The sequence below is a fragment of the Staurois parvus genome, unplaced genomic scaffold (genome assembly GCF_062004578.1).
Source record: "Staurois parvus isolate SC_StPar_1 unplaced genomic scaffold, SC_StPar_1.0 ptg000101l, whole genome shotgun sequence".
NCBI lineage: Eukaryota > Metazoa > Chordata > Amphibia > Anura > Ranidae > Staurois > Staurois parvus.
This window is the reverse complement of record NW_028317897.1, coordinates 861,097-888,347: the sequence shown is the minus strand read 5'-3', so window position 1 is coordinate 888,347 and position 27,251 is coordinate 861,097. Positions and strand designations below refer to the sequence as shown.

At 42.6% G+C, this 27,251-nt stretch overlaps 1 protein-coding gene across 1 annotated transcript in view; it reads right to left on the bottom strand.

Annotated features, from left to right (window-relative positions):
* The window catches only part of POLR3B (RNA polymerase III subunit B), a 139,361-nt gene that overhangs the window by 24,685 nt on the left and 87,425 nt on the right, over nucleotides 1-27,251 (bottom strand). The window contains exons 21-23 of the mRNA XM_089671194.1: nucleotides 19,894-20,052; nucleotides 12,880-12,997; nucleotides 9,182-9,324 (exon numbers count right to left, since the gene is read on the bottom strand). Coding sequence (XP_089527320.1) covers nucleotides 9,182-9,324; nucleotides 12,880-12,997; nucleotides 19,894-20,052 — 420 coding nt within the window. The remainder of the gene's footprint in view (nucleotides 1-9,181; nucleotides 9,325-12,879; nucleotides 12,998-19,893; nucleotides 20,053-27,251) is intronic.

Below are 27,251 nucleotides of genomic sequence, written 5' to 3'. Positions count from 1 at the left end.
TGTCGAGTGGGGGTGTTGGAATACAGTGTTGATATATGCTGTACATCAGTATTCAGTAAAGATATATTCTTCAACCAGTAGTTGGCAATGTTTATAAGTCTGAAGCTGCATCTATGGTTAAACTCTATGTCTTTTTTTCCATAATAAAGTTCCTGGTTCCTGTTTGCAGAGAAGCAGCAGATGTGGACTGAGCACCGTCTGTCCTGTAGGGTTATATGCAGAATCTCTAACATGATCTGATGACTAATGGAGGAATATTCAGGAAGCAGCAGGAGAGGTGAAGGCAAGCTAGATCCAAAGAATGAAAAGTAGTACACAAAGGGTGTTCCTTGCATTTCAAGTCCAAAAGGTACAACTTCGGCCCCAGGAGAACTGGAAGCAGCACAGTAGTGATGTCTCTAAATCGTACTCAATATTTCCCAAGAGTAGCCAGAAAAAAAAAAAGCAGAGTCTCACACTGCAGATAAGCATCAATGAGGCTGCAAAACCAGGGTGCCTGGGCAAGGGAAGTGCATGACTATTTTACAGGACAAATGTCAGAATTGAAACTTTCACTTTATTGCTTAGTTATAAATCAATATTTCTAGATGTAATTTTAAGAGGAGAGAGATAGATAGATATGCTGTATTAAAACCGCATTTCACACAATGCAAGTGATTTGCATTGCTGCAGTTCCCTGAAACGCATTACTAAATTGGGCAATTTTACATCACATGTGTGTAAACCTAGGCAAAAAGATCTTTTGGGATGATTGCAAGAGAAGGGGAGAGTGCTCATTCAGTGAGGCTGGGGACACACCCAACGTATTGGGTTGCCCAGATCCAAGGTAGGATGGTGCTGATCGATCCTAGTATTAGTTTTTCAGCCAGGCTATCTGTATACCACAGTGGGCCGACAGGTATGACAATTAAATTAATAACATATTTTAAAGTTACACAGGGGCTCTGAAAGTTCAGGGCACTCTTGGTGCTTTTTACTGCACTATGCAGGTGACCTAACCATTGAAATCACTGACCCAAAGTATCATGATCGGAAAGTCAGTCCGTATTTGCATATACGTTCAGCGTTAGAAGAGACTCTCTTCTCTAGCTCTTTTTTGAATCAGCTGCCAAGTCAAGCATTGTTGGATTATCCTTAAACCACCTGAGGACTTTGCTTGTGTGGATAATATACTAGCCATCACATTATACATCTGTTTTTTTTCTTCTTAGTGTGCCAAATATTTCTCTATGTGTTCAGAGTCAAGGACTCAAAGTAACAGTATGGCTGGCATTTGCAGGAGAGACCTGCTGTGGCAGCCTGTGTATTTTTTCAGTAAAAAACAAAAAATGTATATATATATATATATATATATATATATATATATATATATATAAAAATATATAATTTAATTAATTAATTTTTTTTTTAGAGGTATAATCCACTATATAATCCAGAGAATAATCCACTTGACAGTCATTTACAGCTTTCTTATTGCTGGATTACCATCTGAAGACTCACCTTATAACTAAAGAAAGCGTCACCTTATTATTAAAGCCTATTCACTAAGTTGTGCCTCCTATTGTGTCACTGCTCTCCCAAACAACTGCATTTCCTACTGTTCAGTAGGAATTCAAGTCCCAATAGCATTTGCCACATAGCGAACACAGCCTATGTTACATGAGTTAGCCTTGATTTAAGATGTTGTGAATTATTATGCCATTGACTTGATGGAAGCCCCACCGCATTCAATCCTGTATGCTTTTAAGTTGACTTAGCATCTGATATATTATGCGCATACACGAAAATAAACAGACTGTCCGCACCTAAGTGTTTAGGGAGACCTAAAGAGATGCAAGGCTCAAAAACCTTTTTTTCCTATATTACCTATATATATATATATATATATATATATATATATATATATATATATATATGCACACACCAAAAAATGTGGAGTATGGGGATGGGTGTAGAAATCTTGCAATTGGAGTCTACAAGATATACAGTTCAAGAAATCTGAGGGCAAAGTCAATCACCAGCCTATCTATACAATAAAAGAAAGAAAATCACTCCTGGGTGGACTGTCAATGTTAAATGAATGGAAGTTTAAACAAAACCAGTGAACAAAATTAAAAATAATAACGATCATTAAATAATTTCAAATCACATCAAACAAGTGAGTGAACTGATGAAACATAGCAAATGAACAAACCAGAAAAAATATAATCACTCGCAGCTATCAATCCTTACACACAATGTATTACAGCCAAAAGACAGAAGGGGAATCTGCCTCTAAAACCAACACCTTCCCTGGCTTGCAAGCTTTTCTAAAAGACCTACACACTTTGTGAATGCTAGATAAGGAATCAGCTTCCTAAACACCCAGATTTTCTTTTTTTAGCCTTTCCTCTAAAGTTGTACAACGTGAAGGAGAATAAGAGAGAGTCTGCTGTGGCTTTGATGTAAAGAAACCAATATATGACTGCTCTTTAAGAGCATTTCTCAGTCTGTCATGTGAAAACGGATTAGCACCTCCAACAAAGATCTGCAGATCAGAGGGGTGAGCACTGATGCCTAGAGGTATTAAATGGGTGGAGAAGGGAGGATTTGAATTCATGCTGGCTGGAAAGACAGGGGAAAAATTATTTATTTTTTTTAAGTAGTGGACTTCACCAGACACCTTGTATATTCCGCAAAAACTCTTTCTGCTACTCATCATTTATTCTAATAAGTTAAAATATAAGACTACCACCATTGCGTAAAAAAGCAAAAAACACGTGTGTGTAATATATATATATATACACACACACACACACACACACACACACACACACACAAACATATATATACATACATAAAAACACACACACATATATATATATATATATATATACATACAAACTTTAATGGCATCCCAGTCCTAGTCTGTAGGGTTCAATATTGAGTTGGCCCACCATTTGCAGCTATAACAGCTTCAACTCTTCTGGGAAGGCCGTCCACAAGGCTTAGGAGTGTGTCTATGGGAATGTGTGACCATTCTTCCAGAAGCACATTTGTGAGGTCAGGCACTGATGTCGGACGAGAAGGCCTGGCTTGCAGTTTGCACATGAATTCATCCCAAAGATGTTCTATCGGGTTGAGGTCAGGACTCTGTGCAGGCCAGTCAAGTTCCTCCACCCCAAACTCGCTTATCCGTCTTTATGGACCTTGGTTTGTGCACTGGTGCGCATTCATGTTGGAACAGGAAGGGGCCATCCACAAAGTTGGGAGCATGAAATGGTCCAAAATCTCTTGGTATGCTGACAACTTAGGAGTTCTCTTCACTGGAATTACTGTAAGGGGCCAGGCCAACCCCTGAAAAACAACCCCACACCATAATTCCCTCTCCACCAAACTTTACACTTGGCACAATACAGTCAGGCAAGTACCATTCTCTTGGCAACCGCCAAACCCAGACACGTCCATCGGATTGCCGAGAAGAGAAGCGTGATTCATCACTCCAGAGAACACATCTCCAGTACTCTAGAGTCAAGTGGCAGCATGCTTTATGCCACTGCATCAGACGCTTTGCACTTGGAGATGTAAGGCTTGGATGCAGCTGATCGGCCAGTAGCAAGGAAATTTCATGGATGGACTTATTGCACAGGTGGCAGCCTATCACGGTACCACTCTTGAATTCACTGAGCTCCTGAGAGCGACCCATTCTTTCACAAATGTTTGTGAGACTCTCTCTCTCTCTCTCTCTCTCTCCGTAATTCCTGATTTAGGAGATACTGTGTGCAGGCTGTCCATGCAGCACAACTACAGTCTGTGTATCTGCCTGTCATTTTACAAGGGAGGATGGCCAGTAAAGATAATGCAAATCAGGCAACTTCTCTGTGCCTACTGCAATCCTCATCAATATCAATGTTACTTGTAGAGATGGCGGGAGCCCAAAACTGCTATCTTGCCTAGGGCCCCATTTTTGTCTTAAATTGTCTTTGTAAATCAAACTACACTTAAATCAACTAACATTGTCGAATTCTAGGTCCATTTTAAAGGATAAGTTCACCTATTTTAACATGCTACACTCATTCACAGTATTCTGTGAATGAGAAACTACAACGCCTGATAGCCTTTGCGGCTGTCAAGTTGTAGTTCTTAATGAACTACCAAGGCGATGTTGAGAGCTGTGGTAGTTCATCGAGGCTTCCTGTCAGTGTTCAACGGTCTGCTCGTACGAGGTACAAGCATGCAGCTAACACAGAGTCTGCAGGAGCCCAGCATAGCACCTATGATCTGCTGATCATGCGTGCAATGATTTACAGGTTCCTAAAAAAATAATAAATGTACATTTTCTTTTGCCTGCAAAAACATGTGCATTTATTATTTTTTTTAAAAGGTGCACTTATCCTTTAAAAAGAGTTCCGTTTCCCTGATGGATTTAAAGTATTTAATACTATATAGAAAATGTGATAAGACTGGGACACCCAACACTTCAAGGTGCAGCTCAGTGGATAAGTAGTTATACTTCAGACTGGTAGCACTAGGGTTTTGGGTTTGAATTCCAACCACAGCACTACCTGCCTAGAGTTTTCATGTTCTCCCTGTGCCTGTGTGGGTTTCCTCCCACACTCCAAAGACATCCTAGTAGGTTAATTGGCTCCTGTCTAGATTGGTCTTAATATGTGTATGTATAAATGTGACTTAGTACACATTATCAGTTTATTTTTTTCATTCAACCAGCGGGCTGAACAAAAAAAAAAAAAAAAACCTGACAAATCACTGTACTAACACAAACAGTGTTAGTACAGCCCCTGCTGTGCTATTGTCTTCTGACAGGGGGATTGTCCCCTTGCAAGAACACACCACCAGGCCGTAGCTCTCAGCCATTGGCTGAGAGCACTGATCAGAAGCCGATCGGCAGACCTTTGGGTCATACCCTTCAACATAAGCAGGACGACTGGCTGCCGTACACATGGGGCCGAATGCAAATGTGTAAAGTGCTGTGTAAATTGATGGCGCTATATAAGTACCTGTAATAAATAAGGTGGTTGGTAGCAAATTACATCAGCAGAGCAAATCAATATTAGGCCTTCATTGCATAGAATGTGCCAATGAATGGGCTATTGCCAAAAGTTACTGATTCAAGGATTAACAGTTTATCTGTTCAAATAATCATAGGCATAGCTGAAATATGTACTGTATGTATATGGCTCATGCACTCATAGCCCACCTTATACAAGAGGACACAATGTTGGTATCAGTCCCCATGACAAATGCCTGTATTGGCCTAACCCAGTGTTTCTCAACTCCAGTCCTCATGGACCCCCAACAGGTCATGTTTTCAGGATTTCCCTCAGATGAAACAGCTGTGGTAATTACTAAGGCAGTGAAACTGATCAAATCACCTGTGCAAAATAATGGAAATCCTGAAAACATGACCTGTTGGGGGTCCATGAGGACTGGAGTTGAGAAACACTGGCCTAACCTAACCCACATGGATAGCTAAATCTGTTGCAGATCATAGTATCTGCAGTGGAGAAGCAGTAGCAAGTGGCACCGATATATAGGATGCTTAAAGTGATTCAGTATGGAAATGCAAGCCCCCATTCACATTTACCTTGAGTGCAGCCCAAAAAATTTAGAGGCTTTCTTTTTCATTTTTTTTGTACACACATCTTGTAGTACAGGATGCAGAACCGTGCATTTTTAGCCCCATAGACTTTTATAGGTAGTATAAAAGCCTTACTTTGTGTATTTCATCAGCCAAAAATGTGCATTGATTATGTAATTTCATGGTCATTTGTTGCCCCATATGCACAGCCTATAGTAGAGAAAATCTTCATGTGTCATATGTTTATGCAATTCTGCTCCAAAGAAGCTCATGTACTTTGTAGAGCTTCAACACGTGATAAAACACTCAGGTGTGAACAGGTCCCTTGAGAATAATGAGATTCTTTATCTACAGTGCTGTTATGCTTCGGAAGTAGTGCGACATAACACTCAGGTGGGAATGGGGGCTCTAAATGGATCTGAACTCAAAAATGAAACATATGCTATGCCATAAGGAACATCTACAAATGAAATCATGCCCAAGATATACGCTGAAAGAATTACCTTTTGCCCCGATTTCCTCCTGAACACCAGTAACGCACCTATTGTGCCTAAAGCCTCATCTCAGTATATCTGCAGTGTGAGATCATCTAAGAAGGCACTGCTGCCTCTGACTGCTAGTCTTAAGCTGATTATACAAGGTTCAAATCTCGGCCGGTTCAGCAGGGACAGGCCGCAATTTGAACCATGTATGGGTAGGCTGAATGTACCCAAGTTGACTGATCAATGAACTTGGGTACAACAAGCCTGTCGGATTTGCCATGCTATTGCTAGCGGGTGGTATAGCCGCTACCAGTAATCACTGTGTTCTCCTAGCAGGGACGGCTTCACCCACCAGAAGAACATAATGACTCTGCAGGGAGCACTCCCCCCATCAACACTGACTGTGTTAATGGGGAATAGAGTGATTTTCTTTCCTGCAACCAAGGGTTGCAAAAAAGAAAATGTCTCTATCTATGGCCGGCTTTACCAGATTTGGAGTGAGGTTTAGTGATGGCATTACTGTGCTGCTCACTGTTCTCCTTGCTTGAAAGGAAGCTGTACCTGAGGTTCTGCAGTGCAAAGATCTCCCTGCTTCATCCATTCTGTGAATTTGTGTTTTCTGAGCATCTCATGTTGCTTGATTATTACACCATCAGTAAGAAGATGACCATAATGGGGAGTTTAGTTCCACTTTAACTGTGAAACCTTCCAATTTCACTTACTTGCAACCAGGACAACAGTATTCTAAAGAATTCTCACTCCCCCCTGATTTTTCAGTTTACTCCCTGCCTCTTCTAAAGAGGCAGGCCAAGGTCAAAACACAGCCAACCTGCTGCATGGAAAGTTGCATCCCAGATAATGCCAATACGTTTACTGCACAAGGATTTTCACATTTAGTTCAGATGGCACATATATTAGAGCACATGAGACTAGAGACTGAACACAGACACACATTATATATAATGCAACTAGTTCAAATAGCTGAATATTACTTTTCTCTTGCAACCCCATGTACAGCAGCACTTAAGCTGGCCATACATTATACAATTTTCTTATTCAATTTCATTCAGATTTACCCGTAACTATGTGGTGCAAGGGCTTGCCTAATTAGAAAAAAATTTGAAAGTGTTTAGGTTTGACCTCATATTACAGTGCCTTGAAAAAGCATTGATATCCCTTGAAATTTTACACATTTTGTCATGTTACAACCAAATGTAAATGTATTTATTGGGATTGTGAAGTAGAAGGAAAATGATAAATGGTTTTCAAACTTTTTTACAATTAAATATCTAAAAAAAAGTGTGGCGCGCATTTGTATTCAGCCCCCTTTACTCTGATACCCCTAACTAAAATCTAGTGGAACCAACTGCCTTCAGAAGTCACCTAATTAGTAAATAGAGTCCACCTGTGTGTAATTTAAACTCAGTATAAATACAGCTGTTCTGTGAAACCCTCAGAGGTTTGTTAGAGAACAGTAATGAACAAACAGCATCAGTAAAGGCCAAGGAACATATCAGACAGGTCGGGGATAAAGTTGTGGAGACATTTAAAGCAGGGTTAGGTTATAAAAAAAATATCCCAAGCTTTGAACAATTCAAGGAGCACTGTTCAATCTACAATTCGAAAATGGAAAGATTATGACACGAAACCTACAAAGACATGGCCGTCTATCTAAGCTGACAGGCCAGCAAGGAGAGCATTAATCAGAGAAGCAGTCAAGAGGCCCACGGTAACTCTGGAGGAGCTGCAGAGATACAGTTTAGGTGGGAGAATCTGTCCACAGGACAAATATTACGGTAGTTGTGCACTCTACAAATCTGGCCTTTATGGAAGAGTGGCAAAAAGAAAGCAGTAAGAAGTCCCATTTGCAGGTTGCGAGAAGCCATGTGGGGGACACAGCAAACATGTGGAAGAAAGTGCTCTGGTTAGATAAGATCAAAATTTAACTTTTTGACCTAACAGCAAAACACTGTGTGGTGGAAAACAAACACTGCACATCACCCTGAACACACCATCCCCACTGTGAAACATGGTGGTGGCAGCATCATTTTGTGGGAATGCTTTTCTTCAGCAGGGACAAGGAAGCTGGTCAGAGTTGATGGAAAGATGGATGGAGCCAAATACAGGGATCTTTGAAGAAAACCTGTTAGAGTCTGCAAAAGACTAGAAACTGGGGCAGAAGTTTACCTTCCAGCAGGACAATGACACGATCGTGTGTTAGAATAGCCCAGTCAGACCTAAATCCAATCGAGAATCTGTGACAAGACTTGAAAATTGCTGTTCACAGATGCTCTCCATCCAATCTGACAAAGCTTGAGCTATTTTGCAAAGAGAAATGGGCAACAAATTCGCTCTCTAAATGTGCAAAGCTGGTAGAGACATCCCCCAAAAAGACTTACAGCTGTAATTGCAGTTAAAAGTTGGTTCTACAAAAGTATTGACTAACGGGAGCTGAATACAAATGCACACCACACTTTTCAGATATTAATTTGTAAAAATATTTTGAAAACCATTTATTTTTCTTCCACTTCACAATTATGTGTCACTTTGTGTTGGTTTATCACATAAAATCCCAATAAAATACATTTACGTTTTTAGTTGTAACATGACAAAATGTGGAAAATGTAAAGGGGTATGAATACTTTTCCAAGGCACTGTCTATGGTTTTGGCAAATTTAATTTAATACATTTAATTGAGCTGAGGGATTACCTGCTGCTGCTCCTTCACTGTCCAGTCTTAGAATTGGGACGGGGAGGTAACCTGGCTGAATTCCTTAACTGCATTAAAGAAAAGTCATCAACAGACAGGGTCTGATGTCTGGCAAGGCTGTGTAAGTCTCGGGAACGGATGGACAGAAATACAAAGACTTTAGCAGAGAATGTAGCTCCCATATATGCATTTCACCTGTGTATTTAGTACTTTGCCTCGAATTTAGCTTTAAAGATTTCTGAAAGTGCAAAGAAATAGCCTGTCATTATCTATAACAGGGAAACAACCTGAGATGAGCTTTGTGGAAGTTCTTGCCTGTATATACTTGGGTAACATGGAGGGGATTTTCTTAAACATGGAGTTTCAATTTATGTAAGAGGGCCGTAAGAATAATAAAAAAGGAAGGATTACCCTTTTGTCCATGTCGACTGCTGAATTTATCACCGATCTCTGGTCGTCTTGTTTGTCTCAGCAAGATCTTGATTAGGAAGGCTTCTTCTGCATTTGAGGAAATCATGACTTTTTCAATATACGACTCTGTAGACCCCTTATACCTAGGGAAACAGTAAATTAAAATAAAAAACAAAAAAAAACAAACTTGAGCTCACACCCGTAGGTATCTCAGTAACCTGATTCCCAGAATGAGGTGACGGATAAGAAATAAATGGAACAAAATGTCAGAAAATACAAACACACTGAAAGGTAATCTAAACAAAGCAAGCATCTTCCTAAAATGTATCTATTCAAAACTACAAAAATAACTTTTGGGTTAGACAGGTAATTGTAAGGCTGCATGCACACTGGGCGTTTTAAGAACGCTGGTAACGTTAGCTGTGTAAAGTCACTTTAAAAATGTGAGGTTTTTCAGCGTTTTTTTAGTGTTTTTGCATTAGCGTCTAGCTGCGTTTTTTCACATTTGTGTTTTTTTTAGAATTTTTTAGCTTTTTTTTTTTACAAAAAAAATAATTTTTTTTGCTCAAAAAAAGTACAGAATCGCCAGTTTGCCGCGTTTTTCTGAGTTAGAGCATTTTTACAGCTAAAAAGCTCCTCTAGAAACCCACTAGTTCTGGGGTTTTTTTCCAGCTAAAAAACGCTGATTACAGTCTATGTGTGTATGGACACATAGGATAACATGCTGGGGAGTTTACTGGCTGTAGAAAAAAAAAACACCAAAAGCCAAAAATAGCCGCTGTAAAAACATCCAGTGTGCATGAAGAATTAGAATCCCTGTCAGTTATGTGTCTGTTTCCCCTGCACTTCTTGTCCCAGAAACACAGAGAGCAAATCTCTAAAAAGAGGGGGAATTCCCTAGCCAGTTGCCCTTGCAATAGGCATCCCTATTGTAACCTACTGCTAAAAGGTTTGACTGCTGAATAACATTTGAGGCAGCAGCTGGGCTCAGCAATGCTGAAAGAGAGGCAGAGAGAGCACACTGAACACACGCAGGGATTTAAACAAGGAGAACACTTACTCTGGTGATGCTGGGGGCGAGCGTTCAATGGTAGGAGCGTACTAGCAACAGGACAGGATGGCCCAAAGTTATCTGAAAGAGTTCTAGAGCTAGACATCATCAGGGGGATACAAATGGCCCTCAGGTATGTCTATTTAACCACAAGCCTACAGGGCACTTATACCCCCTTCCTGCCCAGGCCAATTTCCGGTCATGCAACACTGTATCCATATGAAATTTTTATCATTTTTTGTGACAGATAGAGCTTTATTTTGGTGGTATTCAATCAACTCTGGGTTTTTTATTTTTTCTTAAACAAACCAAAAACCACTAAAAAATTTGAAAAAAAAAAAATTTCTTAAGTTTTTGTTATAAAATTTTGTAAATAAGTGATTTTTCTCCTTCACTGATGTGCGCTAATGAGGCTGTAGTGATGGGCACTGATAGGCTGCACTGATGGACACTGATAGGCTGCACTGATGGACACTGATGAGGAGGCACTGATGGGCATTGACAGACATCACTGATTGGCACTGAAAGGCAGCACTGATACATGGGACTGATAGGTGGCACTGACTGACACTCTTAGGCAGCACTGACTGGCACTGATTGACATTGATAGGTGGCACTGACTGGCACTGATGGGTGACACTGAAAGGCAGCTCACATGGGCACTGATATGTGGCATTGATGTGCACGGATATGTGGCATTCATGTGCACGGATATGTGGCATTGATGTGGCACTGATGGGCACTGTTGAGCACTGACGAGCACTGACAGGTGGCACTGCTGGGGCTACAGTGATCATCAGTGCCCTGATGATCAGTGTACATGTCCCCTCCGCGGAAAGCCGATTACCATCTCTCCTCTCGAGCTGTCAGCGTGACAGCTCGAGAGGAGAGAAATGCCGATAACCGGCATTTCCCTGTTTACATGTGATCAGCTGTGATTGGACACAGCTGATCACATGACCGAGCCGACATCTTCGGCTCTTTCCGTGATCGGTGATCCGCTGTGTCCGAGGGAAACAGCGCACCGCCGATCGCCGCGCGCTCCCTGGACTTGAGGATTTAACTGCTTGCAGACCACTTAATGTAGCTTTACTGCTACAGTGCGGCCGCTATGCGGCAGATCAAATGTATATAAATGTGGTCCAGCAGTTCCGGGTAGGGGGCCATGCGTGCAAGGCCGCCTCCCCGGCTGTGCTGACATTTACTACAGCACAAACCAAATCAGCGAGTATCAGCCAATGATTTATGGCCAGGACACACTGGTCAGCTGAGCGAATGACAGAAGAGAGCCCTGTGTTGTTTATCAACACTCTACAAACTGCAGCGACGTGGCTGTTTTTCTTTTCCCTGCAAGGCAGGGAGTAAAACCAGTCACATTGCTTAGTAAAAGCAGCACACATTACACACTTTACACTTGTTAGGCACACAGCTAATCCTCTGATGGCCCCTAGATGTTTACCCCTTCCCAGCCAGTGTCATTAGTACAGTGACAGTGTATAGTATTAGCATTGATCACTGTATTAGTGTCACTGGAGACGTCAGTGTCAGATCTCACAAAATGTCAGTTAGTGTCAGATTGCCCGCCGCACAATCACAGGCCCACTATAAGTTGCTGATCAGCACCAGTACTGGTATAAAAAAAAAAAAAATTAAAATTCCAGTACATATATCATCGTTTGTAGATGCTATAACGTTCACACAAACCAATCAATATAAACTTACTGGTTTTTAAAATGTTTTATTATTTTTATTGGCTATTATAGCAGAAAGTAAAAAATGTTTGTTTTTTTAATTTTTGGTCTTTTTTCATTTATATAATAATTATACAAAAATCTAGTGGTGACCAAATAACACCAAATGAAAGCTCTATTTGTGTGAAAAAAAATGATATAAATTTAATGTGGGTACAGTGTTGCATGACCATGTATTACCAATTAAAGTAGCACAGTGCTAAATAGCAAAAAAATGGCTTGGTCATGAAGAGGGTAAAATCTTCAGGAGCTTAAAGTGGCTAAATGCACAAAAAAATTAAAGCCAAACCCCAGCTAATACTTTGTCTCAAAAGGAAAAAAACTGTTCACTGTAACAGTTTATAAAGGTTTTACATAAATAAAAGCTGATTATTGGAAGTACCCCTACTAGTGTTAAATGTGTTGTCCCATCTCTTTTATTGATGCATTCTGCTTGAGAGCTTGTTCTTGGAAAAACAGACTTACTGGCTGGATCGCCAGATGAAAATAAAAGAAAGAAAGCCTAAAAAAAGGAAATGAATGCAGCCAGCACATCTAAAAATTGATAAGCTGCAATATAATAAATGCTTGATTTTGGATTTAATACAGCTTTAAAGGCTAACAGAAAAAAACAAAACAAAACAAAAAAAACTAAACGCTGCTGAAAAAACTGCTATATTTAAAAAAATGTTGTCCAGCACAGAGTTTACATCCTTTGGCACTATTAACCTGCTTTCTGCTGGACATCATTAATTTTAACTCAGTCTGACACACACACCTTCCTCCTCATCCTCTAATTAAAGCATGTAAATTTACAATTTGGCAGTACATAGGCGTACCTTTAACAATATATTTTTGCATTAGTCTTTGTGTATGTGCACAAAAACAAAAGTCGACAATAGCTCCAAGTGACTTACGTTACAGGGACATCCTTATATTGTGGTTGCTGTGGCCCAGTGCTGCCCTCTAGAGGAGTCTGGGTGACAGTTGGCATGGATTTGTTCACCAGGACCTGCTTGTTTTCCACTTTTTCTCCTGATCACAGAAATGGGCACAATTAGACAATTTGTAAACTAAAAGGAAAACTCAACTTTGGGAAAACAAAATGAACACAAGTAATTGCTAACTCAAACCACTTTGTACATTAATATTATTAAAAATGACCTCTCCACTTCAACTTGCACCCTGCATTTTCTATAACAAAAACAAAAACACAAGAAAGGAAAAAAACTAAACAAAAAAACCAAACAAAAAAAAAACGAGTTGCTTTCTTGCAATATGGCAAAGTGCAGGCTATCATACACCACTAGTGTACAACATGCTCCTTATAAACCTATTTGCTGCTTCTATGTCTGACTCACTGGTTTAAAAAAAAAAAAAAAAAAAAAGAAACAAAAAGGGCTGCACAAGTCAATTCAAATATTCAAATTCAGCCAGTCAGCTCACATTTTAGGCATTCCCTGCAGCAGGATTTTTAGCTTTAGTGAGATAGAGACTTAGCAGTGCAGGCACTGCAGCTGACTGATTTGAACACAAGAATGCCCAGGTGGCCATCATAAAAGTAGATCCTGAAACAGGACATAGGGAAACTGTAAAACGCAACCCAAAATGCATGAATCTACCAAAAACATTTGCTTACATCATATACAGTGGGGATCGAAAGTTTGGGCACCCCAGCTAAAAATTTGTATTAATGTGCATAAAGAAGACAAGGAAAAATGGAAAAATCTCCAAAAGGCATCAAATTACAGATTAGACATTCTTATAATATGTCAACAAAAGTTAGATTTTATTTCCATCATTTACACTTTCAAAATAACAGAAAACAAAAAAATGGCATCTGCAAAAGTTTGGGCACCCTGCAGAGTTAATATCTTGTACTGCCCCCTTTGGCAAGTATCACAGCTTGTAAACGCTTTTTGTAGCCAGCCAAGAGTCTTTCAATTCTTGTTTGAGGTATCTTTGCCCATTCTTCCTTACAAAAGTCTTCCAGTTCTTTGAGATTTCTGGGCTGTCTGTCACGCACTGCTCTTTTAAGGTCTATCCATAGATTTTCAATTATGTTGAGGTCAGGAGATTGTGAAGGCCATGGCAAAACCTTCAGTTTACGCCTCTTGATGTAATCCCCCGTGGATTTCGAGGTGTGTTTAGGATCATTATCCATTTGTAGAAGCCATCCTCTCTTTACCTTCAGCTTTTTCACAGATGGCATCAAGTTACCATCCAAAATTTGCTGAAATTTTATTGAATCCATTTTTCCTTTTACTCGTGAGATGTTCCCTGTGCCACTGGCTGCAACACAACCCCAAAGCATGATTGATCCAACCCCATGCTTAACAGTTGGACAGAGGTTCTTTTCATTAAATTCTGTGCCCCTTCTTCTCCAAACGTACCTTTGCTCATTCCGGCCAAAAAGTTCAATTTTAACCTCATCGGTCCACAGAACTTGTTTCCAAAATGCATAAGGCTTGTCTATATGTTCATTTGCAAAGTTCAAATGATGATTTTTGTGGTGAGGACGTAGAAGAGGTTTCCTTCTGATGACTCTTCCATGAAGACCATATTTGTACAAGTATCTCTTTATAGTGGAATAGTGTACCACAACTCCAGTGTCTGCCAGATCTTTCTGGAGGGATCGTGCAGTCAAACGTGGGTTTTGAATTGTTTTTCTCACAATCCTGCGAGCTGTTCTGTCTGATATTTTTCTTGGTCTTCCAGATCTTGCTTTAACTTCCACTGTTTCTGATGGCTGCCATTTCTTCATTACATTCCGAACAGAGGATATTGACATCTGAAAACGCTTTGCTATCTTCTTATAGCCTTCTCCAGCTTTGTGAGCGTCTACTATTTTCAGTTTCAGTTTTCTAGACAACTGCATAGAAGAACCCATGGTGCTGATTGTTGGGGCAAGGTCAGATGAGTCTGGGTATTTAAAACCTTTGAGATTGACATAACCTGGTCTTCCCAGACGATGACTGAGAACAATCCATGACACTGGCAGGTCTCAGCTTTGCAAAGGGGGCAGTGCATGCTATAAATTCTGCAGGGTGCCCAAACTTTTGCAGACGCCATTTTTTTGTTTTCTGTTATTTTGAAAGTGTAAATGATGGAAATAAAATCTAACTTTTGTTGACATATTATAAGAATGTCTAATCTGTAATTTGATGCCTTTTGGAGATTTTTTCATCTTTCCTTGGCTTCTTTATGCACATTAATACAAATTTTTAGCTGGGGTGCCCAAACTTTCGATCCCCACTGTATGTAATATATACATACATATATATACACATATATATATATATATATATATATATATATATATATATATACACACGCACACACTTTTGCTTACACATATTACATATTATTATTATACAGGATTTATATAGCGCCAACAGCTTGCTCAGCGCTTTATAATATAATGGGAGACAATACAGCAACAATACAGTTCAATACAAGAGGGATTTGAGGGCCCTGCTCCTTGGAGCTTACAATCTAGGAGGGAGGGGTTAGTGGTACAAAAAGGTAGTAACTGTGGGGGATGGAATGGTAGGAGGAGTAGAAGATTCCATTATTAGCTGAGGGCAGGATAGGCTTCCCTGAAGAGATAGGTTTTCAGAGATCGCCTAAAAAGTAAGCAACGTAGGCGATAGTCTGATAAATTGGGGTAGAGAGTTCCAGAGAATGGGGGAAGCTCTGGAGAAGTCCTGGAGACGAGCATGGGAGGAGGAGACAAGGGAGCTAGAGAGCAGGAGGTTTTGCGAGGAGCGGAGAGTACAGTTTGGGTGATATTTAGAGACAAAATCGGTGATGTAATTTGGGGCAGAGTTATAAATGGCTTTATATGTTGTTAATGTTTTGAATTTTATCTGTTGGCAATGGGAAGCCAGTGGAGGGATTGGCAAAGAGGGGTGGCAGATACAGAACGGTTAGTAAGGTGCATGAGTATGGTAGCAGCATTCATGATAGACTAAAGAGGGGATAGCCTACGATTAGGTAGGCCAATGAGGAGGGAGTTACAATAGTCAAGGCGAGATATAACAAGGGAGTGAATAAGTTGCTTAGTGGTTTCCGAGGTTAGGAACGGGCGTATCTTGGAGATGTTGCAGAGGTGAAGTCTACAAGATTTGGACAGTGATTGGATTTGGGGGTGAAAGGACAGATGGGAGTCTAGGATTACACCTAGTACCCTGGCATGAGGGGAGGGACTGATTATGTTATTGATCTTGATGAAGAAGTCAGGGGAGGGGGCACGGGCTGGGGGGAATACTAAGAGCTCAGTTTTGGAAAGATGGAGTTTGAGGAAGTGGAGTGACATCCATGCCGATATGTCACTTAGTAGGTTAGTAATGCGAGAGGAGACTGAAGGGGTGAGGGGTAAAAAAATAGATTTGTGTGTCATCAGCATAGAGATGGTACTTAAAGCCATGGGAGTTTATCAAGTGACTAAGGGAGGAGGTGTAGATGGAGAAGAGAAGGGGTCCAAGGACAGAACCTTGAGGGACCCCTACAGAAAGAGGGAATGAAGAGGAGGAGGCAGCGTTATAGGTAACACTGAAGGAGCGCTGCAATAGGTAGAAGGAGAACCAGGAGAGAGCAGAGTCTCTGAGGCCAAGAGAGTGGAGTTTTTTGAGGAGGAGGGGATGGTCAACGGTATCAAAAGCCGCAGAGAGGTCAAGTAGTAAGAGAATGGAGTAGTGGCCATTGGTTTTAGCTGTTAGTAGATCATTAGTGAGTTTTAGTAAGGCAGTTTCAGGGGAGTGTAGTGAGCGAAAGCCAGACTGTAAAGGGTCAAGAAGGTTGTTGTCAGTGAGGTAGGAGCTCAGGCGATTGTAGACTAAGCGTTCTAGGAGTTTAGAGGTAAATGGCAGCAGGGAGATGGGTCTTAAGTTGTTCAGGTTGGTGGGGTCCAGGGAGGACTTTTTAAGTATGGGAGTGATGTGTGCATGCTTTAGAGGGGAGGGGAAGGCACCGTTAGAGAGGGAAAGATTGAAGATGTGAGTGAGGGAGCATAGGACAGAAGAAGAGGGTGACCATAGTAGTTGTGAGGGGACAGGATCCAGGGGGCAGGTAGTGAGATGGGCTTCTGAGAAAACCTTAGTAACCTCTTCAGTAGTAGCAAGGTCAAAAGAGGAAAGTGTTGCGGGAGGTTTATTATAAGGTATGCTAACTGGGATGGATGTCTGTGCAGTGGCGATGCCCCTACAAATTGCGTCAATCTTGTTTTTGAAATGATTTGCAATCTCGTAAGCAGTGAGTGAGGTACTGGGTGGAGGTGGAGAAAGCAGAGAGTTAAAAGTAGAGAAGAGACGACAAGGTCTGGATGACAAGGTATTAATAAGAGTGACAAAATAGGCTTGTTTGGCAGCATGGAGGGAGAATTGTATGTTAAGAAAGCAGATTTATATAGGGTGAATGCTTGTTGAGATTTGGTTTTACGCCACAATCACTCCTGCGCAGAGCTATGTCGTTTAAGATTTGCCACGGTTGTAATGGTCGGGGCCTGATGCTTCGTGTTGTTAGAGGAGCAAGTGAGTCTAATGTGAATAAAAGCGAACTGTTGTAGACAGTAGTGGCCATGTCAGGGCAGGAGAGGGGAGAGATTCTGTCATAGAGTTGGTCAGTTGCAGAGTGGAAAGGAGCAGGGTTCAAGTTGTGAAGGTTTCTGCGGGTAATTGTTTGCTGCTTGGAGGGATAGGTGTTTCAAGACGAGGACACTGTGTAGGTGATGAGATTGTGATCAGAGAGGAAAAGGGGTGTTTGTGAAGTTGTAGGAAGTGCAAAGATGGGAGAAAACAAGGTCTAATGTATTCCCATCAGAGTGAGTGGAGGACTGTATATACTGTGCTAATGCAAAAGATTAGGATAAGTTGAAGAGTTGGGATGTAGCCGGGTTGTTGACATTAATAGGGATGTTAAAATCTCCGAGAATGATAGTGGGTAGTTCAGAGGAGAGAAAGTAGGGTAGCCAGGTGGAGAAATCATTAAGAAAGCGGGACACCGGTCCAGGAGGCCAATAGTTCACTGCAATCCATAGAGAAATGGGAGAAAACAGCCGGATGCAGTGAGCCTCGAAAGAAGAGAAGGATAGAGAGGGAGGGTTATGGAGGACTTGAAAGGTGCTGAGTGGGGATAGAAGCAAATTAACTCCACCAACACACACAATATACAAACATATACACACAATATACATACACACACACTTACCGGCCACTTTTTTGTTTTAGTTATACTGTTCAATTGCTTGGTAACACAAATTGCTAATCAGCCAATCACATGTCAGCAACTCAATGCATTTAGGCATCTAGACATGGTGAAGAAGACTTGCTGAAGTTCAAACCGAGCATCAGAATGGGGAAAGGAGGGGATTTAAGTGACTTTGAACGAGGCATGGTTGTTGGTGTCAGACTGGCTGGTCTGAATATTTAAAAACTGCTGACCTACTGGGATTTTAACACACAACCATCTCTAGGGTTTACAAAGAATGGTCCGAAAAAGAGAAAATATCCAGTGAGTGGCAGTTGTGTGGACGAAAATGCCTTGTTGATGTCAAAGGAGAATGGGCAGACTGGTTCGAGATGATAAAAAGGCAACAGTAACTCATGTCAATATGGACCAAAATCTCTGAGGAATGTTTCCAACACCTTGTTGAAACTATGTCACGAAGAATTAAGGCAGTTCTGAAAGCAAAAGGGGGTCCAGCCCAGTACTAGCAAGGTGTACATATACATATATATATATTATATATACATACATATATACACACACACATACATATATACACACACATTTGTACATATAGTGTGTGTGTGTGTATTTTTTATATATATTATATCTTTATTGGGGTTGTTTTTTTTTTTTTTTTTCCTAGTGCAGTTATAGCTTAAGGATTCATGCACATAGATGTATAGCAAGCAGAGCCTCCATGATGACATTCTTGGGACCCGCTGCCCCCATATACAGCTATCCATTGAGATACATTAGGAGAATCGGCTGTAAGCGGTGCACATGGATTGCGAACATATACTCCACGCACAGGTAGTGTGCATTTGAAGCGCACATCAGTGAGCACGTAGGTTCTTTCCATAACCCCTACTACACAACTACCTCTTCTAATGCATCTCAATGCGCAGCTGCACAAGGCAGTAGCAGGTCCCAGGAATGTTATTACGCAGGCTGTGCACAAGGCCTTTAATTGTTGTAAACAGTTTTTGATTGCAACGAGTCAATGCAAAATGATTTAACTGGTATACTACTGGTATAATTTGTATGGATTTGAAGCTCCTGTAAGCTCCCTTGGCTTTATGCATGTAACAGACTTATATACTAGGTATATATAATAAAGAACAGCAATGTGCAGCAACTCATAAAAAAACCAGGGTTATCTGAATGTAATAAACTAATTCTTCTGGTTGCTTAAGAGATACCACATCTTGCACAGTATCATTCCACTGAACAAATTGCAGCTGTTCATTTATTTACATCCTGTTAATGTTGTGCAATGGTTATCATAGTGACAGCAGTAAAAGGGTTAAAATATATTTTAAACCTAAGAACAAAGATGTAATCACCTTTCCTGTCCTAGTGTGATCAAGCTCACCTACTGTCCTGCATCTATGGAGGAACAGTGTTGTCACCCCTAGGGCAGGACTACAGGACACTTCTCACATTCCTCTTAATGTGAGATGGCGTTTTGTAGTTCAGAGAAATAGCTGGAAATAGAGCCGCACAGGCACAGAGCACATGTAGTTACTAGCTCACACAATTTCTATCAGGAAAAAAAGGTAATTTTTTTTACATTAACAGACAAATATAGCAAATAAGAGAAGTTCGTTCACACATGTGAAGAATTTCCTTTACCCATAGACTTTTCACACAGAAGAGATATTGGATTAAAGCACAAAGGTTTATGTGCTAGTTGAATTCTTTACCTGGTGAACAAATTCCATCCGCATCTAAAATTTCATGTCTCCATATTGGCTTCCGTGTAGTGGCGTCCAACATGGGTCCCATGACTTTATCAAATGTCTGATTGCTGTAGCGCTTCAGAGTGCATTTTGCATTTTTGTAAACGAGACATCGTCCAAAGCCTAGAGGGGGAATTCATTTACTTCTGTTAGTCTGTACATGAAAAAAAAAACTGAACACCTAAATTCAAAATATACAGTATAAATATGCTGTAATCAGAGAAATTCCAAAACTTGTACTTTGCCCTGAATTGTTTACTATAAAATTAAGCCTTTCAATTTTTGAATTAAGAATGGAATTAAAGACAAAGAAAATTGCTGACAGGCAGGTTTTTACTGCAGAAAAGATTCTTTATGTCTTTTCTGCAATAAAAGCTGATTGAGAGAAAGCAAACATTTATGGATAGCTTTAACACAAGTGTAACTGCAATAGGAGGCAAGACATTCATTGTCAATGGCACCCCGAAGCTTTGAAGGAACACAGCTGTGTTGCATTCCTTCAACTATCATGTGCTGTGGTGCACTGCATCAGAAAAATGTTCCATGTGATTTTCAACCACAGTTGTGATGCATTGGAAGCCAAATCATTGAATGGAATGCCTTAAAGTGGTTGTAAAGGCTGAAGGTTTTTACCTTTATGTATTCTATGAATGTAGGTAAAAAAAAACCTTCTGTGTGCAGCAGTACCCCGAGCCCTCTTAATACTTCCCTGAGCCCATCGCGATCCATCAATGTGTACGGCAGCCTTGGTAGTCACGGGTCTCTGCCTCCTCATTGACTGAGACAACAAGCGGGAGCCATTGGCTCCCACTGATGTCAATCACTACCAGTCAGCCAATGAGGAGAGATAGGGGGCAGGGCCACGCTGCGGCTCCATGTGTGAAAGGACACATGGAGCAGCGGGTGCCTTCATAGCAAGCTGCTTGCTGTGGGGGCACCAAACAGAAAGGAGGAGCCAGGAGAGCCTGCGCAGGACTTGAGAAGAGAAGGATCCAGGCTGCTCTGTGCAAAGCCACTGCATACAGCAGGTAAGTATAACATGTTTATTACTTTACAAAAAATAAAATATGAACCTTTAATATCGCTTTAACACACGTTAACCTATTTGGCTAATGCAATATAATGGACTGAAGAGATGTGAATGGGCCCTAAGGATCTTTATTTTAGCCATTTGACTAATGTCCAAATCTAATTGTCATTTTTTTTCTTTAAATGAGGACCCTTGGTCTGGTGTGTTAAAAAGCACCTGTCATCAGAACATTCAACAAAAATCCCACAGAGTAGGAGCCCGCAAGCTGAGGAGGAGCCCGGCAGGCAGCCCGCAAGCTGAGGAGGAGCCCGGCAGGCAGCCCGCAAGCTGAGGAGGAGCCCGGCAGGCAGCCCGCAAGCTGAGGAGGAGCCCGGAAGGCAGCCCGCAAGCTGAGGAGGAGCCCGGCAGGCAGCCCGCAAGCTGAGGAGGAGCCCGGCAGGCAGCCCGCATGCTGAGGAGGAGCCCGGCAGGCAGCCCGCATGCTGAGGAGGAGCCCGGCAGGCAGCCCGCATGCTGAGGAGGAGCCCGGCAGGCAGCCCGCATGCTGAGGAGGAGCCCGGCAGGTAGCCCGCATGCTGAGGAGGAGCCCGGCAGGCAGCCCGCATGCTGAAGAGGAGCCCGGCAGGCAGCCCGCATGCTGAGGAGGAGCCCGGCAGGCAGCCCGCATGCTGAGGAGGAGCCCGGCAGGCAGCCCGCATGCTGAGGAGGAGCCCGGCAGGCAGCCCGCATGCTGAGGAGGAGCCCGGCAGGCAGCCCGCATGCTGAGGAGGAGCCCGGCAGGCAGCCCGCATGCTGAGGAGGAGCCCGGCAGGCAGCCCGCAAGCTGAGGAAGAGCCCGGCAGGCAGCCGGCAGGCAGCCCGCAAGCTGAGGAAGAGCCCGGCAGGCAGCCCGCAGGCAGCCGGCAGGCTGAGGAGGAGCCCGGCAGGCAGCCCGCAAGCTGAGGAGGAGCCCGGCAGGCAGCCCGCAAGCTGAGGAGGAGCCCGGCAGGCAGCCCGCAAGCTGAGGAGGAGCCCGGCAGGCAGCCCGCAAGCTGAGGAGGAGCCCGGCAGGCAGCCCGCAAGCTGAGGAGGAGCCCGGCAGGCAGCCCGCAAGCTGAGGAGGAGCCCGGCAGGCAGCCCGCATGCTGAGGAGGAGCCCGGCAGGCAGCCCGCAAGCTGAGGAGGAGCCCGGCAGGCAGCCCGCAAGCTGAGGAGGAGCCCGGCAGGCAGCCCGCAAGCTGAGGAGGAGCCCGGCAGGCAGCCCGCAAGCTGAGGAGGAGCCCGGCAGGCAGCCCGCAAGCTGAGGAGGAGCCCGGCAGGCAGACCGCAAGCTGAAGAGGAGCCGAGAGACAGCCCGCAAGCTGAGGAGGAGCCGGGAGACAGCCCGCAAGCTGAGGAGGAGCCGGGAGACAGCCCGCAAGCTGAGGAGGAGCCGGGAGACAGCCCGCAAGCTGAGGAGGAGCCGGGAGACAGCCCGCAAGCTGAGGAGGAGCCGGGAGAAAGCCCGCAAGCTGAGGAGGAGCCGGGAGACAGCCCGCAAGCTGAGGAGGAGCCGGGAGACAGCCCGCAAGCTGAGGAGGAGCCGGGAGACAGCCCGCAAGCTGAGGAGGAGCCGGGAGACAGCCCGCAAGCTGAGGAGGAGCCGGGAGACAGCCCGCAAGCTGAGGAGGAGCCGGGAGACAGCCCGCAAGCTGAGGAGGAGCCGGGAGACAGCCCGCAAGCTGAGGAGGAGCCGGGAGACAGCCCGCAAGCTGAGGAGGAGCCGGGAGACAGCCCGCAAGCTGAGGAGGAGCCGGGAGACAGCCCGCAAGCTGAGGAGGAGCCGGGAGACAGCCCACACGCTGTCATTTTTTTTTGGGGGGGGGGGGGTTTGTTGGCAGGAATTTGGGGGTCACAGAAGATTTGTTCCAGGAGGACAGATCTGTGCTGGGAGTGAGAATTTGGGAGGTGACGGGAGTAAGAATTCTTCTAGGAGGGGATATGCTAGGAAGGGTGATTTGGGGAGGGATTTGTGCTGGAAGTGGGGAGGGCATTTATTCTGGGAAAGGGAATTTGCGGGTGACAGGGTAAGATTTGTTCTAGGAGGGAAAATATGGGGGGGTGATTAGGGGGCATTTGTGCTGAGAGGGGGGGTTGTGTGGGAAAATAATTTGTGCAAGAGGGAGGATTGGGGGAAGGGAATTTGTGCTGGCAGAGGGAGTTTTGGGGCAGCATGGAGTAAGATTTGTTCTAGGATGGGAAATTTGGGGGTATATGCAGGATTGATTTGGGGGGGATTTGTGGCCTGTGTCACCCAAACTACAAGCTGTTTTAATATTTTCTACGGTTTCAGAGTTTTAGTTTTTTGGGGGGGTGGAGGGTGGTGCAAGTAGCTGGTATTGTCTAGGGCGCAAAATAGTCTAGTACCAGCCCTTGCATGCAGTTTTTGAAGGATCTTAGCAGGTAGGTTGTTCCCAACATCATGAAGAACTAAGCACAGATCTACTGTGGATGTAGGCTGCCTCAAATCCTCCCGTCTCTTCATTTAATCCCAGACAGACTCAATGTTGAGAACAGGGCTCTGTGGGGACCAAACCATCACTTCTAGGACTCCTTGTTCTTCACATTGAAAATCATTCTTATTGACATTGGATGTATGTTTAGGGTCGTTGTCCTGCTGCAGAATAAATTTGGGACCAATCACATGCCTCCCCGATGGTATGGCATGATAGATACGTATCTGCCTGTATCTCTCAGTATGGAGGGCACCATTGATCCTGGCCAAACAACCAACTGCAGAAACGCAGCCCCAAACTTGCAAGAAACCACCACCAGGTTTCACTGTTGCCTGCAGACACTTACCCAGCCCTTCACGAACAAATTGCCCCCAGCTGCAGACAAATATTACAAATTCTGACTCATCAGTCCATAGGACCTGCTGCCATTTTTCCGCACCCCGGTTCCATGTTTTCATGCATAATTGAGTCACGTAGTTTTGTTTTCATGTCGGATGTATGGCTTTTTAGCAGCAGTTCTTCCATGAATACCACTTCTGTCCAGACTTCTCCAGACAGTAGATCTACCAATGTTGAAGGAAAGTAAGCATGATGTGTCTTTCATCTGCTGAATTGTTTCCTTGGCTGCCCACTGCATCTGTGGTCCTCAACGTTGCCCGCTTCTTTGTGATTCCTCAAGAGCTGGATGAACTGAATTGATGCTGGTTTAAAGCCAAAAGGGTAGTTAAACCAAATATTGATTTGATTTATATTTTTCTTCTGTTCACTCACTTTACAATTTGTAAATTGATAAAATTAAAATATATATTTTGAAAGCATTCTTACTTTTCAGCATTTCTTCACATCTGCCTATAATGTTTTCACAGTACTGTACCCGTGACCCCAACAACACAAATCTGATGATTTTGGCCTCAGAGATAATTGCCTGTTTAAAGGAGATCTTAATATGACAGAAATACAGTGGAGCAACCCTATTAACATGTGACGGTTACATGAAAAATTACATCAATCTTACCACTGTGACCACAATTCAATGAGCTCACTGAAAACACTATACTAGAGGTCCATGCAACATGCGATTCTAGCTTTGCCTTCTATTCAGGTTTCACATTCATCAGTCTGTTAACAATGTTACCATTTACTGTTTGCAAAACAAATTCCATTATCACTGACAAGCTAATTGGACAGAGGTTTAGGGGGAACTAGTAATTAGTGAGAAATAAATTAGGCTCTGGTCAAAAAGGCACAGATCACCTTTACACCACTATTATACACAGCACACGCTATTCCTTTTATTCTTTGCTTAGACAAGATGGTTGTATTGGTTGCCAGGCTGCTGTAAAATTATTCCCAGAAATGTATCTTACAACGTCTGCTGTTACCCACTTTTCTCCTTTGCAGCTCAGTCGATACAACAGGAATTAAATAAGTGGGCTTTTTTTCATCTCTTTGGTACAACAGAACCCATAGGAAAATTAAAACTTGTTTCTCACTGTCTACTGTGCTGATTCTATGGCCCATTGTTTGGCAGTGTACATCCACATGGCTCTTTTAGGTGTCTTTGCGTTGTGCTGTAAGATCCTTTCTTGGGCAACAAAAGTTATATTTAAGTTGTATGGTGTGCTGGGGGTGCAGTAGTGCCGTCCTCATACATGTCACTAGGCAGAGGAGTGTTGAGAGCAAAGGAGGCCTTTATTTAGGTTTCTGGACCCCGGGTTTCATCTCATAGAACAATGTGATGGAGGCGTCTGTCTATTCAGTGATGGTAATTGGAGGTGCCATTCTTTTGTTGAGAAGTGGTGAAGCTTGATTTTCTGTGTGTATGTGTCATCTTTGAGTTTGTTTAGCTGGCAAGAGCTGTCTGGCGTGTCCAATCGATCTTGGTGTCTTCAGTTACTGCTATCTCCTATACTTATTCAACTATGTATAGCAGGTGGCAGTTACTTTTTATTTTATGTACACCAAGTTTTTTGCATGGAAATTACACTTGCATTTAAGCTAAAAAAAAACATAAGCAGAGGGTTACACATGTGCACAATCACAGTATTACAAGCTTTTACTGCTGCCCCAGGGAAATGGGACATTTGTTCTCACTGTAAAAGCCATTTCTTGAAGTCCATTGAAGGACACAGGAAGTCTTAAACTTTCTGGTTTTATACTGCAACCTATAGAAGGTATAGATACTGGCAAAAAACAAAGCCTGGTACACTCATTCAGGTTTTTTTTGTTCGGCCCAGCAAGCTCTCCCACTGTGCCTTAGTGTTCTGACAGAACACCCCGCTAGAACACACCAGAACTCACTGCCATTGGCTGCGTGTGCTGATCAGAAGCTGGTTTTCCAGCATGTCCTTTCGACAAAAGCCGGTCTTCAGATCACCAACTTTTTTCTCATTGCGCTACTATGAGTGTGTGTTCTTAAAGTGAAACAAATAAAGGCTTTCTGCTAAACACAAAACATGAACACATGAGGTATTTTCAAAATACTTTAGAGTGTCAAACTAGTATTGTATTAATAAGGTAGGTGCACATTTTTTCCAGTTTTTTCGGTACTTAGACCAGCTTCTGTCAGAAGGACAGCTGTACACATAGTCCAAATATTGGCCGGTTCAGTCGCGTGTACTCAGCCTAACCCCTCTCACTACAAGCATGCCATGTAGAAAAGCAGTACCAAAAGTATGCTGCTTCTTTAGTAACATGTTACATCTTGAATACTGGTGTAGCACGTTACGAATAGTGAACTTGTCCTTTAAAATCTTTGGGACATCTGAGGAAAGAGCAACACCACAAAACAATTACTAACAGGCCCAAGGAAAAAAAAAATAGGAACTGTCTGCAGCTCAGATGAGACTTCAAGGTCCACTCAGTACGACTTAGAGATCATACATACAGAAGGTCAGGTCACAACCTTGCAAATGTGGGAAACAGCTCAAGAAGCATTCATATATCGAATAACATGTTTTGACAGGAAAGTATTGAATCTGATCCTTGAGACCACAAGCTTGAACAAGACACTAGAGCACTCCTGTGGATTCATGTTGGAACTCAAAAGGGAATCAGTCTTCTAAAAGAAGCAGTGGCTGAGAGAGAGGCTCTTAAAAGTCCCAAACCACATTTAGAAACTGACAATGGGTTCTCCAACCTAAGATTCTTTCAGGTGGTGTTCTTATTAAAAAGAAATCTATGGTCACATCATACACTTTCAGTTTATAACATTGGTATTATAATAGCAATACAAACAACAGTTATTTTTGACAAACCAATATAAGCATACTTGAAAAAACTTTTTATGTTGTGAGTTCTGCCTGTCTGCTGGCCATCTCTTTCCACAACTCTCTGGATTCCCTGCATGCTTTGCAATTTCTCATCTGCCGATTTCTAAGGACTACATATCTCATGGTACATTTCTGTCTGCAACCTGTGATCCCTGTACTGATTCCACTTCCTGAAACTACTTCTCTCAGCACCTCTGTAGTTCAGAAGGCAGGCTCTGTGAATTCTGTGACACAGGACTGCTTATCAACAGGGCATAATGAATATGTGTCATGGAATTGAAGGAAGTTAATGTGTTACAAACTTCAAGACTTCAGATTAATAGAAGTAGGCTGAAAATACAATGTGGAAAAAAAATATGATTTTACATTTTGCCCATAAATACACTACGTTATTCCGTTGAGTACCTAAGCCTATGTTATTCCCTTAGCGTAGCATGATTTTCAAAGTTTGCCATAGGCCTGGGACAGATTTGTCACTTAACAAACCAAGTGTATTTTTCTATTATGCGTATTAATTGTAACCAATTGTTGTACCCACTTAGGTTA